Source organism: Neopelma chrysocephalum, unplaced genomic scaffold, assembly GCF_003984885.1.
Source record: "Neopelma chrysocephalum unplaced genomic scaffold, ASM398488v2 Primary Assembly neopelma1_67, whole genome shotgun sequence".
NCBI classification, from domain to species: Eukaryota; Metazoa; Chordata; class Aves; order Passeriformes; family Pipridae; genus Neopelma; species Neopelma chrysocephalum.
This window is the reverse complement of record NW_020897726.1, coordinates 1951466-1970217: the sequence shown is the minus strand read 5'-3', so window position 1 is coordinate 1970217 and position 18752 is coordinate 1951466. Positions and strand designations below refer to the sequence as shown.

The following is an 18752-nucleotide window of genomic DNA, read 5'->3' as shown; positions in this document are numbered from 1 at the left end:
AAGAAATAAAAAATATAAAAAATGTGTGGTTAAGGGAAACTGTTTACCAGCTTACTGGCCTCACTGTATCTTCTTCAGCCTTACAGTCTGCAACCCTCTGAAGACAGTCCACATAATTAAGTATATGAATAAAATTTCTGATTAATTTTGACAATGTATTTGTTATGTTCTCTGAGCTTAACTTGAAAGTTATAAAGAGCTGTGCTAAAATCAAATTGTTTACAAACACAAAGTACAGACAGTGCCTACTGAAATACTTTGCAGACTTTTGTCACAATGTAAATGCTACAAATATAAATGTGTAAAATACTTCAGATTTAGAGTATCCTCTGACCTCTTTTTTGTCTAAAGCGGCATACTCAGCTTCAATGCTTTCAGCTTCAGGATCACGTGAAAATACCATTCGAGATTCCAGGTTAAGAGCCAGCTCTTTGTGGTGCTGTTTCTCTGCACAGTCACATGGGGTATCTTTATTTTCATTTTCTGCAAACAAATCTCCACCATGTTTTACTAGAAGCTGAAAAGTAAAATGGCAAAGTAAACAGTTATTAATTAGCAACCCTAATAATAGCCTAAAGAAAAGGCAAGCCAGTTAAGAAGAGAACAAAAAATATGAAGAAGAAAAACAGAGAGACAAATATAATAATAATGGTCTTTGGAAAAGAAAGATTCTCAATAGTTATTAAATAAATTACTGCTTGATTTCATGCATGATTAGACCTATATCCACCATAATTCCACAGAACCACAAAATCTCAAAAGTATATTACAAGGCAATGCTGTACAATGTCTCTGTGAGGTTTTAAAGACTAAAATACTGTTTTACTGATATGGTCAGTGCTCCATACAAAATGAGGGGCCTGAGGCCGCCAAGCACCTGGCAAGATGGAGCTAGAAACACTTTTAAATATTCTTTCTACATGGGTATAACTCCACCATTTGTCCCAGCGGTGGTACATTGGTAGTGACAGAAAATGGGAGATTCCTTGGGTAGGAAGGATGATAGGGTACCAATTCACAGGGAGAACAAAATACTGCTGGTAGTACCTTGGTTTTGAGGTGACAAAAGTGAAACGAAATAGTGCTGATGGCAATAATTCTAATATGGTCTAGTATTGTGCCATTTCACCAAACTTGTCTCTCGACAGTAACCCCTCCAAAATGCAGTCTCTAGCTAATAAACACTAATTGTTCTGCTCTCATTAACTTGCCAGCCTTGTCTCTTGCTATAAACTGATCTGACAACATATGCACAGATTTTAAAGGCCAAAGTGGACCATTTTGGCTATTTGTTATTATCTATTATTTGTTTATTATTATTACTTATACTGTGATAGAGTGGAATGTATCTGCATAAAATCAAATGTATTCAGCATGAAAGTTACTTTTTTCTATTCAGTAGTTAGGGGTAAGCACATTAACTTTGCTAAACTATCATTAGCAATGGGTTCCACACAGCTGTTCTGCTCAGAGGAGAAGTCGAACACATGTGAATGGAGCAGTATCAAGACTGCACATTTGACCATCAACTCCAAACAAATCAACTAGTAGTTGGTTCATCTGCAAGGATCTATATTTGGGTTTTCCTTTTCTTATTTGGGTGTGGTGGGGTTAGGGGAAGATACAGGACTGAGGTTTTCCTGCAAAGTTACAGGAAAGGAGGGAGATGATGAAAGAGGAATGCTGCTCTGAAGTGAGAGTAACCACCACAAAAACCAGGTGAAAGACGGTCCTGGGGTTCTGTACTGGAGAGATGAAGGACAACTTGAGGATTAGGCAATTCAGTTTTTTATCTAATTTTGTTTTGTTAAGAATTCTAACCCTCAAATACTTCCAGGAACAAAGAGATAATTCTTAAATTCCTTCACCAATCTGTTTCAGGCTTGGAGAAGGCATGTAATGTAATGTTCCTGTTCATAAACCTGTTACTGTTAAAGGAGTTAGAAGGTCTACAGACTACAGACTGCAGGACTTAAGATGTCTCAGATATTTATCTTAGGATCCAAGATCCTCTACCACATGGTGCACAAAATGAAGTTTGAACTTAGGGGTGTATACCATGTTCCTAATGTAGAAACCATAACTAGTTAGATAACATAACTGTGTCCAAACTCTGGCAAATAGCAATCCAATCAGCAAACTTATTATGTGAGAACCATAGAAAGTTCACAGTATTGGAAAGGTGGTGCTATTTACCTTTTTTAAATAAAAACAATCAAACAAACTCATAAATAAATAAATAAATAAACTCTATCAACAAACAATTTTGGACTTTAACAAGTAAAAAGCTTTGGTGACCACCTGACCAAAACTGTAACAATGAAGGTGACATGCTGACCAAGAATAGAAATGCTGCAAGGACAGAAACCACAAAAATAAAGGGAACTTCAGTTACTGCATCTCCCAAGTATATTGAGAAAATATATAAGCTAATAAACAATGCTTAAATTAAAATTTCAGACTACATAGGTGACTGAATCATAGCAAAAACAATAAGTGAACACGAGAGGAGAAGCAACTCCTGACTTTGTCCATAGTAGTTCACAAGACCTAATTCAAAATGTTACCACCAAAGAACCACTCATTAACAATTACCAAAATATACTTAGAATCATCACTCTTGCAGAAGCAGTAAAAAGACAAATAATCCACTGCCTACTTTAAAAAAAGTGGTACTAAATAAAAGTGGAAAAAATTCTAGAAACATCAGAAGAATCTTTGAAGATAGTGTAACAGGACAGAATCGTACAGATAATAAGAAGCTGAAGATGTCTCCAGACGAAGAATATGTGAAGAACATAGCCTGGGAAAGGTAAATGTAAAATCACAATAAAGAAAGATCTGACTGTTTGTTGAGTAGTATACCAAGTGCATAACAACTCAGAATAAATAATTTAAAAACATCACACAGTAAATCTGTCAACGTGTTTGTAAAGTTGCTTGCTGGACAAAGTGCAAAAGCAATCTCAAATAACATAAAGTAGAAAAGTGGTATGAAATGTTGGAGTCCAGGTTCTCTCTGGATATACAACATACACTTTATGAAGGACACAAAAGTAAGTCTTTCAAACTGAAGTCTCAGCACAAGAGGTTCCAGAAAAATCAATAAACCAAACAGTAATACAGATAGCCAGCATCAGATGGTACTTATATTCATGAGTCCTAATAAAACTCAAATATGAAACTTCTTAACTGTTTATTATAATATGCAACATATTGCCTAAATCTGTCACAGTACAAGATTAGAAGGTAGGAAAAGTAGCCCCAATACTAAAAACACCTCCAGAGAAAGTCAGGAAAATATAGGGAGAGCATAATTTTTTACTGCAGAGACCAGTAAGTCCAAGAGGTTCTGGGACCTGAGTGTTTAAGGTATGAAGTAGTTATCCAGAAAAACATGTGGATAAAGAGGTGATGTAAATTTTGCTGATGATACCAAGTTAATGAGTGTAGTCTCAATAAAGATGAAGTTATACACAGAAGAAAAAGAATGTAAATTTTACATATAAATGCTGAACTCTGAGTCAATTGTTGCCATTCAAAAATCAAATCTTGATGTTAAAATAGACGGACTTATGAAGATGTTAGCTGTTTTTGAAAATGTTAGATGTCTGTTCTTCTGTTCTTTAAATAAATTTCCAGCACAATTAAATACTAGTTCTCATTACTTGATATAGTTTAAAAATAAATCTGATGTTAGACCTTCAAAAGTCATTCCCAATTACTCACTACTATCCACTACTTTCATAAACATTAATTTTTAATTTGTGAAAAGGTAATTATCTTTAAGTATGTTAGCACAGACATATGGCATCCTCTAAAAAAGTTGGGCACTGTAAATTAAAGACATGAAACCTGTTCTTGAAACATAGAGAGCATTTCCCAGTCTCAGTACAGAGCAAAATAAAAAGAGCTCTGATTTTCTCTAAGGCAGTTTTCACATCTTTTTACACATACAGGTATGCCTATGTCTACTTTAAAGCTTTTTCTCCACTGTTACAGTCTTGTAATTAATTTCAACTTTTATAAGCCTACAGGAGTCTTCTTAATCTTGAGGACTTTATGTTATGAAGTTCATATACATTTCATATGAAATGTATACATTTCATATACATATATCACATTTCTTTAATTGTTTTCTACAGTGTATGTTTTGGGCTGTTAATCTCTGCAATTTTTCCAATTAATGAAAAATAGAACTAAAAAGTTAATTCAATATACTACATGAGATTCCCCCCAAAGCAGCTTTGTGAAACACTGCATGTTGTTTACTAATAACCAGATATATAAACTTATATGTGAACTTTTACCTCGACACAGGTTTTCATCCCTGAGGCAGCAGCATAGTGCAAAGGTGTATTTTTTTTGTTATCAACAGCATCAATGGCTGCTCGTTCATATTGTCCTTCATCCAGCTTTGCTCCCTTCCACTTCAGGATCATTTGCAGACAATCTGCTCTTCTGCAGTCATCTTCTGAGGGTCGTGCCAGGCGAGGATGAAGAGCTCCTTCTGAGATCATGATCTGAGGTCCCATACACAGTAAGTGCATAGATGTCTCATTGTGCACATTCCGTTTATTTGGGTTACCATCTCTAACAAAAAGGAAAGTCCTGCAAGGGGGGGAAAGAATAAAAGAAAAATAATTAGCACACAATGCCATTCATTTTCTTGAAGTGGGAAGAGTCTATTATGACAGCTCTCTTTTTCTTGCAAAGATTCTGATTAGCCATGTTAGTGATAAATGTTCTTTAACAGATAATTACTACTGGACAGCACTCCTCCATTTCTCTTAGGAGTCGAGAGCAAAGATCAAGATGAATTATTGAAATATCACTAAGTATCATATGTAATTTGTCAGTGTGTGAGATAAATTTTAATTGGCAAAGTTTATTCTACAATTCTGTGTTGCATTGTGATAAATGTTAATAAGTCACAAGATTGATGAAGAAGATAATTTATTTCTTCTGCTCTGTGTCCTGAATAGTAGTACATTTGGTAGTTTGCAAATAGATGAAGAAACAATTTCTTAAAAATTCATTCTCCTTTCCTGTACCTTTAGTCAGATGTCAATGCAGCACTTACTACTTCTTAAAATAATTTAAATACTTTTCCTGCCAGCTCTGCATGCATTGAGGAAAGACTACTTTCTCACTCTACAATACGTGGAAGTGCAACATAATGCAAATCCTCCCCTATGCAGATGACATAGGCTGGCAAGAATTTAAGTCTCCTCTTGAATGCTTTAGAGGCAAAGTGGACAATAAACTATACCAGCAAAAAGGATCTGCTTAGGAATGAAAGGGAAACAGACTGATTCTTAGAATCACAGTTCTGAATCCTAACAGCTCCTGAGAAAAAGCAGCTCCCTGCTGCTTCTTGCCAGCAAGGATTTTTAGAAGTTACAATCCAGATCTGAAACGAAAGAACTGAAACAAATCATACAAGCCCTGTGAACCCAAACTTGCTTTAGCCTTTTCATGTACACTAAAATAATATTTTTTTCTTAAGGGAGAGTGAATATTAGGAAATGGCAGAGAGGAAAGACCACCTCTTTGAAGCACTGGGGTCAGAGAGACAGCGAAGGTGAAAGAATTCCATGCGAGGGGAGAAAGGACAGTTAGTTCCCAGAGAGGTAATATCAGGGTAAATCAGAAGCATGGCACATACGTTCAAGAAGTCACTGCAGAAATGCTTGCACTGTTCCCATAACCCCCCCCCCCCATAAAACCTGCAGAAGTCACTGTATGTCTCCTTTCCAGGCTGTTCCCTGACTCCAAACAGTTTACAAATATGAAAGAAAACAGTTATTCTGGAATCCTCATTAAATCGGCACAGGGAACCAGCTTCTACCCTCCCTGACCTCATCCCTAAGACTGATTAGAAACAGTTCCAAACACTTTCAGGCAGCTCAGCCACCTGAAAGCAGGTGCTGCCTAAATACAAAATCAGACAATATTGCTCTTGGTGAACAGTGGTGAGCAGAAGAACTTGGTAACCAAACTGACAAAAGAAAATGTTATTTACCTCAGTTATTGCCTTATGCTATGGTTACAAGTCTAAATGCCACCTCCTCTTTCCGTTGTCCCTGAACGCATCCCACCGGGTACCACATGGTACACCTTTCTCTCAGAGTTTGTCAATGTTTTGTTCAGGACAAAGAATAATCCTAGAACTATTTTATTAATAAAGGAAGAGGCTGTACAGGGTGGATGTGGAATTTCCCTTTTGGAAATTATTGAAAACAGTCTGGACAAGTATTTCAGTAGGAAAAATTAGGCACAGATGGTCTGGTCCTGCGATGGAAGGATGTCTTGATGGTAGCTGTTTCTCAGTCAGAATTCTGTCCTTTCTTCCTCCTGAAAATCTCTGAGCAGTTTGAATTCATAAGGAAGCTTATTGTCAAAACACTGTTTTCTTTTAAATAAGTAGCAACAAAGTATTCAGAGGAAAATATAAAAACAAAACAGTCTCCTCTACGTTGCCCTATTTTGGCAGCAAAAATGTTCCTTAGAGAAATCTCTCTTTCATTCCATGATAGCTGACATGATAGATGCATTTGTTAGGAAATATGAATATGCCAAACTTGAGATTAAAGACCTTGTCAAAAAAGTTACAGCATATTTTGTTTGCTTGGGGGTTTTTTGTTTGTTTTCAGAGGAAAGGGATTTAGCAACACAGGCAAAATGCTTCAGAGTCAATTACATGAAATGGTAAGATAACCAGTATCAAACACTATCTAAAATCAATTTGCTGGTTTGAATTAGCTTTTCACAGTATGAAACTAGAGACAGAAAGAAAGGAGGGGAAGGAAGGTGGGAAAGACAGAGACAGAAGGAGGGAAATGGGTGGGAGGGAGGGAGAAAAGAATGGAGGGAGGGAGGGAGAAAAAGATAACTCAGTGGAGGACAAGGAGATGTATTCTATAGAGGCACTTGGATATGATCATCTCTTCAGTGCAAGGTGAAGTCAAGCCAATGCTGAAAAGCCCAGGTGAACCCATGACTTAAAGTTCAGAGAAGATGACTAGTATCCAAAAAAGGGTAAATTTTACATCCACAAATTCATTATTCAACAGGAATCCATTTTTAACAGTGGTATTTGGTGCATAAGACTTCCACAGATCAGTTCTGTAGACTCCTGCAATTTGGCTCACAACTTCAGAGGTATAAGAAGCTAAATTTTCCCTGGAAATGTACTGATAGAGTGAAAATATGCATTGCCTATGGGAAATATCACTTAACTGCAAGGCAGCCAGACTTTACTCTAGTTGCAGCTTCCAGATTTTGCTTCAAGCTGTAGCTCTTTGCAGAATCCAAACTTGAGGTGACAAAAGCATGAAAAAAGTGTTGAAGAAGTGACAAAAAGGAAAGGGCTGTAACATTCACACCTACCACTATCTGTATTTGCAGAAAAGCAGCAAGAGACTCAAGATCACAAGGCTGTGAACTTGAATAAGAAACAACTGGGACATGCCCTCAGTTGGGAAACTAACATCAACACAACTAGTTCTTCAGGTTTTAATAAAATTTTTAATGGTTGGGGGCATGAAAAACACCACGTTTACAGTCTCTTTGTCTCTCTAAACAAATGCCATATACATCACAGCTATATATAGACATACATCATTGGAACTAGATGATCTTTAAGGTTCCTTCCAACCCAAACCATTCTGTGATTCAATGCTATATATATATATGCATATAAAACCATACGAAAATGTACCTATGTGTGGAAAAATAAAACCAAAATAAAAACTAGTGTAAAATGAGATTATAAGGTAGTTCTGACAGCTGGAGACTAAGCATGTCTGAATGATCAAAAACAGTGAAATGTAACGATTTTTGAATGCAAAGCACTTATGTATACTATACAAACTACACAGAAAATTACACTGTTGCTTTAAGCAAGACAAGTAAGGTACTAGAAAAAGGTGAGCTGCAGCAATAATGCAAAATAATCTGCACAGGGTTCCCTTTCACAACATCCCCTCTGCTCCTTGGGCTGGAGCCCTTTAAGTACAGCTTGCTAAAGAAAGTTACACTGCAAACTCCAGTGAAGGTATAAACCTAAAGCTCATAGCCTTAAGAGAAGTATGAGTATTAAGAAAAGTTTTTTAAGAGCATTAAGAGAAGTATAGGTAAACCAGGAGTTATAACAACAAACAGAAGAGCCAAGTCCTGTTACTCAATAATTTAAAACTCATATGCAATGAATTAATTCATACATTTATTGAATATTCAGCTTCCAACACAGTAGGCCAATATTAATGCATTAAACTTTGAATAATCATGATTATTTCACTAACTCAAAGTACTTTTCTCCCAAATGTAGTATAACAAAACAACCACAGTACTAGCAAGCACTTGAAGAATCATCTTTTTAGTCATTACTGGTTTAAATCATTTTCTGAAGAGTATATTATTTACCTGATGTTGAAAGTCACATCGAGTAAACATAATTATTAATATTTTTATTTGTTATATAGTGCTAGAAAATTATTTATTAGTACTTAGAGTTTCTTCTCTGTTTCACTGAGATTCTTAAGCATTTCTTACAGCCTAGGAATCTCCTGCATGCAGTAAAAACCTGGACAGGAGAGAATGACTATTCCTACTGTAAAACAAATAATCTATTGACATCATTAACCATTTATGAAAGAAAAAACACATACTATTATCTTGACTTTTTGTAAGCCTTAATTCAGTTGGCCCCTTGCCCAAGAACTGTTATTAACACTACCAGAATTCCCACAAACACTGGGAATATCCTGCTGCAGTAAGGTGCGAGGTTATACCAGTGATAATTTGGACTAAGAGCAAAGGAAGCATCCAGGAGGCTGTCAATGATACTGTCACCACTGCTGATGGAAGTCTGTGAAGAGTTAATTCTTCCTTCTGAAATTTGAAATCTTCACAGACATTCCAAGGGCCCTTATGTCGAGTAATCCACTCCAGCCTCCAATTCTGTATTTTTCTTAAATAGAAATGCCTCCATTAGTTCCCATTCATATGACTCCTACCAAGTATGGTACACCTGCCCAAATAGGTAAAATAATTTCCTAGTACTCAGTTTCTGCAGATTTTCAGAGAAAACCACCAATCTGAGAAGCAAGTCCAAACTATGGCACATATGAATCACATCTTTTACTCAGAGAAATCTCAGGTTTAAATGGAAATCTTTTGACTCTCTCAACATGTGCTCTTCTGGGGCTATTTCACTTATGGACTTGATGTAACGTTCCATTCAAAATTATTACCTAGAATGCAAGCACTGTCTTCACTCTCTCCTATGGTGGCTCTAAAAAGCCTTACCATCTTTCACTGTATTGCTATAATTTTACCTATGGTTTCTCCAAATAGCTCATTTCCAAAAGACTATTAAAGTGATTAAAAGTAGGTCAGCATCTGCATCTGAGTTCCATTTCTGGACTGTTTCATGTTAACGTAGTAGCCCATCAGCTAAAATACACCCAAGAAAGGTCTTATACAAATATGCATCAATAAAGAACTTTGTATTCTCTTCACTAAAGAGATGCAAACAGGTTGAAAAGTTTCTCTGGTTTAGTGGTTTTGTGTCAGCAAATATGATTAAGTATGACCTTCTGTACAGAGATAGCAATCTTTGGCATTGTACAACACAAAAAAGCAAGAGGCACAATGTGCAGGAGTGGCAAGGAGATACAATTGAATTGTGGAGCACAGATCCAGAGATAGTGTACACCAAAAGTAAGGAACACAAAACTTGGCTAATCCTTACATTTGTTTTACTGTGGGTTAAAAAAAAAAAATTATGCTTTATATATAGTTCCTATGTGTGTTAGGAGGAACAGCAGCATTAAACACAGAATTAAACAATTCCTGATGCAAAAATGTATCAATAACATCTGTAAGTTACTTGCAACCAGAAATCTATTGATTTATTTATGAGCTACTTGAGTTTGGCCTTTCCCCGGACAGTCAGAATACCGTTTCCAGGATCCCATGCCACTTCTGGATTTTATTTCAGTATTCTGAGCAAGATTTCAAAAGAAATAGAGCTGAGTGCCAAATTAGAAGTGGCTTCCACTGGAGCTGGCTGCTTACCAGCAGCTTTTGTGACAGTCCTCTATAAAGTAAAATCCATGTGATTTACATCTCTGTCTCTAGTCCTTTCTTACATTTCTTTACAGCTAGAACCAATTCTCGAACACAGGTGTCAGCCTTCCAGCCTTCTCTCCAAATACCATTTTTTCCTGAAAAGACCATCCATGCTGAATTCTCTTCTCACATAACTGTGAGACTTATTTTTAAACTGGTCTCAAAACAATGTCAGATGAAATAATAAACACAAAACTACTAATGAGTGCATTCATCTTCACCTTTTAAACACACAGATTTCTATTTCTGAGTGGGACCACTATCTAGGTATCAGCTTGTAAATCACTTGGCAGTGTATGACATCTAGTGTTGATATTATTTATACAGCAATAATTATGAAATTACACAGCAAATACTAACAAGCTTTGCATCACTTCTATTTCTTAAAAGCTATGAATGTTACAGAAATTGTCTCATCTTCCTCTATCTCTCCCATCAGAAAAATTGTTTCAATTTGTATGTTGCTTGATCTTTAATGACACTAATATTTATTTTCCTTAAATGTCTCAACGACATAACTTTATTATGTTAAATTGAAAAAAATTTGCAAATTTAAATAATCAAATCATCCACAGTCTGAATTTTGACCAAAAGGAAAACTGGGTCAATATACAATGTCACTGAATATTCTGCTTGGATTTTGCATTTAGGTATAAAAGTTAATGAGTTATTTCTGATGAATTTACTTCTGTTTATCAGAAACTGCAAGTCTCTCAGTCATTATTCCAGTAACTACTGAGCCAACAGATCTCTCTGGTAAGGAAGCCATGTGTGACTCTAACCCTAGGGTGAAGTTAAGCCATTTGACACAATGATTCAGCATTTACCAATTGACTCGATAGTCACAAACTCTACCTGGCAACAAAATCAGTTTAAATAAAGATTTGGTCATCTCAGCTGCGAAGGACCAAAGCTGTACTCCAGTATAACCCAAATAAAATTTACTTTGCCCATGGTAAAATGTTCACAAAGGCTCTACTAAGGAGAACAGACAACACAGAATAAGCAATCTTTAATAGTGTACTGCACTAATCTATCGCATCTCACCACCACTAACAAAGCAATTTTATTCTGCAGTGTCTGATTTCCACAAGGAAAGAAAAATAATAAGAACAATTTCCTAACAGTGCAGAAACACCTTGTAGCAAGAAGAGGCAATAACTCAACATACTCAACAGCAGCAGCTGTAACTGGAGAGCAAGGCTGTGTGTGTTGTGAGCAACAAATTCCATAGGTATCACATATCTTCAACCTACTAAGGTTAAAATAACCAGAAATCAGATAGAAAAAAGGCCAGTTTTAAGAGCTGAAAACATAGCAGCTGACTGGCTGAGCTTTGCTTGTTGGTCAGACTACTATTAGGATAAAGTCTATCCACTGTTTTGTATTTTGTGAGGAAGTCATGAGGAGCACCAGGGAAGATACCTTGGGAAGCTGCACGCACCTAGTCAGTGAGAACAGCTTTTAAGTGAGATTTTGAGCTTTTGGGAAAAAAATCCAAGGAAGTCAGTCAAGTAAGGGTCTGAGTTTTTCAACCTGCCTTACTGTACTTTAGAAGACAGTGCTCAAATGGGTGGCAGCCTTTGAGAAATCTAGCAAATGCTACTGCTGCTACTCCCCGTCTGTAGCTGCTCCTCCAAGTGTCCCCTCTGTTTTCTGTCTTTGGCAGTTTTCTCCAGTGGGGATTCAGTCACAGTAAGAACTTGCTCAGTTTTAAAGGCTTCTTAATTTTATTGTCTCTCACTATATCACAAGTAGTATCTCCCACAAGTAGCATTCATGTCTCATATTGTAAAACTGCCAAGGAGTTCAATTTACAGCTTTGCAGGTGCTTACTATTTGATTTTACACATTTTGTATAATGTAGGATGAGATTCATCTTTGCAGCTCTGGCAACCTATAGTGCAGACAACTGTGGCTGATCCAGTTCTCTTAAATTCCCTTTAAAATCAATAGGAAGAAACAGACACTTCTGGCACTCAAGTAATTTAAAATATTTTATGGTCAACCTCACAATACGTGAATTCTGCTGTTGCCTTCACTAATCGTTCTGACTAGATTATTACCTAGGCCCACACTGACTATAAAGGGGACCTAGCATGAATATTTCCAATGCACACATACATACTTTTATGAATAAAATGATGAATAAATATGATCTTAAATAAAAATATATTTTAAATATTTATCTGTGTAATTGTTGATAATTAAAAAGAAGCTTGCTTTTTGTTGTTCAAAGCGAATAATCTAGACAATGACATTCTAATAAACTATTCAGATAAAATACTATAATGCATCATAAATTTTAAGTTATTAAAACAGGACAGAATTATTTTGTCATGTGGGAGAAAGGGAATATAGTTAGGTAGCTATCTTTTATAGTAAATTCAGAAGTCAAAACTTTTAAAAACTACTTTTAGGAAAGAAGTTTAGTCAACTATTATGCCTTCATAATCTTTTTTCCCAAATGAGCTTTAAAATTGCCTGGAGAACACCAAGAAAATTTAGTCATTCAAAAGTTACCAAAAAAAACCACTCAAAGACTCCTACAGATTTTCTGAACAACCTACTGAAAACATCCATACATTTCATAAAAATTTCCTTACCCCAGAATCCTGTTGTTTTGGTTAATAGCTCCATATTTTTCCCATTTGCCCTTATTAGACAAGGAGCTTCTAATAACCTTACTATTTTTCTTTTGCTCACATTTATATCAGAAGTACAGTTATGGAAAGTAATTTAAAAGGGAACACCAGACTTACTGGCAAAGCATTGAATAGATGTTCAGAAATTTGATAAAGAAAGAATATGATTTACTGCACCTTTCTGAAGATTTAGCACGAATGATTTAGGTCAATTTGGATCTCAAAGTTTAAATATTCACAGAACTTCTGTCAGACAAAACAGTGAAGTAGCCTCTTTTTGATTTCCATCTCCAGAAAAAACAATATCTGAAATTTAGAGCAGCTTCAGCCTTATCAGAAAATAAGCAACCACGGCACCTCTCTAAAGCCAGATGATCTGTAAAGAAGTTAACAGGGTTTTCTCCAGTACTTCTCCTTAACATATATTTTTGCAGCACAAAAATCTTCTAATATCCTCTGAACTTCAAAGAAATCTTGTTCTGAAAAATAGTCTACACACATGCCCCTCCAATTCATCCAAAACTAGTTTTCAACTCGACTGCAAAAGGAATAAAAGCCAACAAAATCTGGCATGGGAAGAGACAGTCCCAAATGTGCTGTGACAAATGCAACATTCCCTCTGATGTCAACAAGTTTTCTGGCAAATTCACCCTATATAACATATTGGTAATCTCAATACACTTTTATTCATTGCATTACAATTGCTTAGATCAGTCATTACTGAAACCTCTTAAACAGCCAGAAAACGACTGTAGCTGAAATTCTAAGAGATGCATATTTATTTAAGTTTTTATAAAATATATAAATATATAAAATTTCAGCCTAGAAGAAACCACCACTATTTTGATGTTCTGTCACTCTACTGAAGTGAAAAATACTTCCCAAATTACAGCAATGAAACAAGAAATACTCCCTATAAACAAACCCTGGGTCCATTTACCAGTGTTTCTCTCTGGCTAGCTTAGCTATGCCTTCATTGCCAGAGTTCCTTTACTCCTATAACTAAATGGTAATGGCAGACACCAAGAACATTAAAAGAAGGGGTGGGGTGGGTTTTTTTCTTAGTTTCAGCATTTGCCTCAATTTCCAGGATCTCTGTAACTGGAAACACTTGCTTTTCTTGTTTTAGAAAAAAATCAGTTTCACAAAACTGTCCTGTCTCCCCACAGCCCTGTGTTTCTATCACCTCCTCCCCCCTCCTCTTCAGTCCAAGACCAGCAGCAACTGCTACAATCATTCACTTTTGGCTTGAATACTCTCAAAGTGCTCAGATGTAGCAGTATGAAATACACAGTGAGGAAAATCTGTCACTGATCCAAAAAGCTTCCCAGCAAAGCTGCAACACCGAAAGTCACACCACATATATTGTGAAATGACAGTTTATCTAAGTAGGTTTTTTTCCTTTCAACGTCAAGTAGGTCCTCGTGATTTCCAGTCACTCCATCTCAGCCACCCGCTGGAAAAGTCTGTTCTCTTGTTGTATCTCAGGAGTGGTTCACCAACAGTCAAACCCTAGTGAATAACTTTCCACAGTGATAGTAATTCTTTCTAACTGAGCAGTCAGATGGTCTAAAATGTACCTTAGGCAAAAAAAAGCCTGAGGGCACTGGAAGTACTTGATCATCTAAAGACTGCATTTTCTAGAGAAAACATGTTTCCTGTTTGTGCTTTCTCTGTAATATCTTTACATAGATTTAGGGAATGAAATTTGAACTATCCTCTTGAATATGAATCTTCTGCCAAGACCTTAATTCATAAGGAAGCATGATAGATGTTTGCAGTGGAATAAGACCAATTTTTATGCTGTACAAAGCTCTCAAAATCCATCTTTGACTGCTACATATCTTTTATTATTATCATCAGCCCCTCCTAGCCCTTGCTCTGTTATCCCAAGCGTGTCCCTCCCCAGACTACCTTGATCCCTGTAGTAGATTAACCTCCATTGGCTGCCAGGTGCCCACCCAGCCACTCTTTCACTCCCCCTCCTCAACAGGACATGGGGAGAAAATACAACAAAAAAGCTTGTGGGCTGGGATAAGAGCAAGGATATGGTTCACCAACTATTGTCACGGGCAAAACAGACTCAACTTGGGGAAATTAATTTAATTTATTGCCAATTAATAGAAGAGTTGGATAGTGAGAAATAAAAACAAAACTGAAAGCCCTTTTCCACTGGGCTCAACTGCACTCCTGGCTCTTTTACCTCCTTCCCCACCAAGCAATGGTGGATGGGGAATGATGGTTCGTGATGTTTCATCTCTGCTGTTCCTGCTGCTGCTCCAGAGTGGGGGTCCCACCCACAGGATACAGCTCTTTCAGAACTGCTCCAATGGGGGTCCTTCCCACAGGCTGCAGTTTTTCATGAACTGCTCCCGTGTGGGTTCTTTCCACAGGATACAGTCCTTTCAGAAACACACTGCTTCAGTGTGGGTCCCCCACAGGCTCCTGCCAGAAATCCTGCTTCTGTGTGGGCTCCCCTCCACAGGCTGTGCAGCTCCTGCCTGGAGCCTGCTTCAGCATGGGCTCTCCATGGGCTGCAGGCTCCTTCAGGGCACATCCACCTGCTCTGGTACAGGCTCTTCCGGGGACTGCAGGTGGATCTCTGCTCCACCATGGACCTCCATGGGCTGCAGGGGGACATCCTGCCTCACCTGGTCTGCATCACAGGCTGCAGTCTCTGCTCCAGTGCATCCAGCACCTCCTCCCCCTCCTTCTCTGGTCTGGTGTCTGTAGGGCTGTCTCTCTCACATTTTTTTTTCACTCCTCTCTCACAGCTGCTGCGGAGTATTTTTCATCCTTTCTTAAATATGTAATCACAGAGATGCCACCACCATCACTGACAGTCTCAGCTCTGGTCAGTGGTGGGGCTGGTTTGGAGCTGGCTGGAGCCATCTGTGTCCGGCATGGGGCAGCTCCTGATCTCTTCTCACAGAAGTCACCCTTGCAGCTCCCTGCTATCAAAACCTTGCCACATAAACCCAGTACAATGCCCTTTTGTCAACTCCTCCTGACAGGTGTCACAGCCAGGAGATGGGGTGGAGGGTTATCCTGTGACAGCCTTGGAGCAGGGGGCTCCTCTCTCTGATGAGCTTACCAAGACAACCAGAGATAAGTGCTTTGAAAATTTTTGTTTGCGCTCATTAGCTGAGGCCAGCGATTTTTGGTTTTTAAACATTAAATGCTCTGTTAAAACAAACTGATATGTCAGGTAAGCATTATTTAGGGCTGCAGACCAAACAAAAGTTATACATTAATGGAATGTCTAACTGTTTCCCGGTTTTTATTTCAACATTCCTAGTGTACTTAAGTTTTCTATGATACTCAAGACAAATGATCGAGAAATAATCCTAGCATTTTTTAACACATTCTTGCTAAGTCTTGTGAAAAGAAATTAACTGCAAATATTCATATTTTTACATCTTGATCCAGTTTCTGGGATGTAAATGCTGGATGAAAGGCATAGCAACCAGATGACTCAGACGCTGCATAACAACTGTGCAGCTTGAAATCATTGAGAAAGTTCTGTTGGCTTAAGTTTCTGCCAGTATTCTTCATGCTGGATTACACCAAGTTTGTCCAGGTCAGGAGTTTTGCTTCATGACCCTTTTACCGCTTCTCCAGTTTCTTGTTTCGTCCCTTCTGAGGTCACTACACCAGGATGTCCCCAGCTCCATTTCACTGCAAACTTGGTATCTGTGCTTTCACCGCGTCTTTGGACAGTCACCACCCGCCACACATGTGGGAACAGGGAGTTTGTCCCTTTGCCTCAGCATTGCCAGATAGGTTATTTCTAAACACCACAGAATATCTCTCTCAATGTATTTTATTACGCAAAAGGTGTATTAATAACTGTATCACACTACTCTATTTTAACATAATCTCACACAGTGAACTGTAAATACATCAGTTCGTATCCACCTACAATAATACAAATTTCAGCCTTTAAAGAAAAATTGAATTATATGGTATGCATACAAATAACAGCTAGAGCTTGTAGTTAGTGTAGCTACAGATTCTCCAATATTTAAAATGTTTAATGAAGAGATAAATATAAAATGTTATACTATTACAGACATCTCATAATTGTAAATTTCTCTGAAAATGCAAACAGATTAAAATTAGCAGAAATCAAGGTAAGTAAGAGTTCTAAAGTATGAAAACCTGTTAGGTGAATCTAAAACACTGAGGAAAAATGTATGGTGGGAGGCCAGATAGCAAGTAAAGTTACAGCATATGAGGTATGAAACTAACATTATGAATACCACAGGCCCATCAGTAGATATAAACACAGAGATGAAAAGAATATTATCAATAACACAGTTCAGTATTTATTTCTGTTCTGTTTCCCAATAAAAGGAAGACAATATTTATGAAATTCTTTCTAACTTAGTGCCTACTGAAGAAGAGGTTTAGCAGTGTTTGCTTGGTACTAGCTTTACAAAACAGTAGATGAGAATAGCTTGTGTCTGCAATGTCTGGACATGGGTAAGATGCTAATCTTTAACTGATCTTAGAGCACTAACAAAAATACAGAAGAATGGCAGTAGCTAACATTAGGGATTGCTGTCCATGTTGACTATGGCAATAATGAACTTACTCATTATAAAGATATTAATGTTCACTGTTATTGTCCAACACGAAAAGTAAAAGCTGCCTGAATAACACAAGAATAAATATATATTGTGATAGCTAGAAGTAGTCACAATCAGTATGGTATCCATCTGGTTTTGCAAACAGATTATTTTAAGACAGGAAAACACAACAAGAATGGTGGAACAGTCATTATTTTCAAAGAACTGTGATATATGAATTTTCAGGAAGCAAGCTAAAACTGCCTAACGTTACAAGAAAGGAACAGATACTAAAAATAAAACTGAAGACTGTTATACCAATCTGTGATTATAGATTGATTTGCATGTTTTCTATTACTACTCGAACATGTTACAAACTCTGTGTGTGCAAGACACACATACATATGCACACATATGTGTACATCTATGCACACACACACGTCAGGTGTTTATAACCTACCTGACACTCTTGCATTTGTTAGGTCAGTTATTCACACCCAAACAAAACTTCAAACCCTACTTACCCCAGTATACGGTTCATTCCATGCCTCGCAGCATAATGGAGTGGAGTATTGTGCTGGTACGTTTCTCCATAAGAAGTATTTGGGTCAAGAGTTTCTTTTAGTTGAGGGTTGCTCTCATAGATTTGGCAGGCCAAGTTTTCATCTCCATTTATAAGAGCTTTCCGGAATTTGGTGGTTGTATTTCCCATGTTGCTATCCTAGCTAACAAGGGCACTTCTTCCTTTCCCCTTCATCCACTTGTTGTACGGTTCTGTAACATGCTTCACAGCCTAAAAGAGACAAACAATATTTCAGTTATTCTGTTAAACACTCTTTCCTAGATGAATTCATCCAGAGCTACAGCACTGTAAATTGGCAGGTGAAAAAGAAGAACATAGGGCCTGTAAGCTCTCCTCATGAATTGCTGAAATCCTTCTACGCCAATACACACAAATTCCCAATTCTTCAGAGATTATTTCCCTGACAAATTGTGCCATCTCCCTCTCTGTGTAAATATCTTCACTACCTATACTCTTTGAACACATGAAAAAGAAATAAATGGCCAATATCCATCTGTATTAGAAGACTGCCATGAACAATGAATTTCCATGAATGAGAAATTAATAAAAAATTAGAAATTACTTCAGAAACAGAGTAGATCTAAAGCAAAATTCTTAAACAAGGAGGTAAAATTCTTCAAAAGCATGTAATAAAGGAGACATCAGTTTAACATTTAATTAAAGAAAATAATGTAAAAATGTGCTTGAAGCACCTGTGCTTGTGTAGGTGGGTGTAAACAGCACCCTTCTGTGCCAGCAAGACAAATGCATGTGAACACAGGAATTACCATGGCCCCATCTTAACAGTTCTCCTTAGCAGATTCTTTAACATCTACC

The 18752-nt window shown here is 37.2% G+C and overlaps 1 protein-coding gene across 5 annotated transcripts in view; it reads right to left on the bottom strand.

Annotated features, from left to right (window-relative positions):
• ANKIB1 (ankyrin repeat and IBR domain containing 1) overlaps positions 1 to 18752 on the bottom strand; it is an 84562-nt gene that overhangs the window by 34448 nt on the left and 31362 nt on the right. For all 5 annotated transcript variants that reach the window (XM_027684826.1, XM_027684823.1, XM_027684825.1 and 2 more), the window contains exons 2-4: positions 17878 to 18146; positions 4311 to 4611; positions 335 to 517 (exon numbers count right to left, since the gene is read on the bottom strand). In XM_027684826.1, the coding sequence (XP_027540627.1) occupies positions 335 to 517; positions 4311 to 4611; positions 17878 to 18065 (672 nt within the window). In that variant the 5' untranslated portion in view covers positions 18066 to 18146. The remainder of the gene's footprint in view (positions 1 to 334; positions 518 to 4310; positions 4612 to 17877; positions 18147 to 18752) is intronic.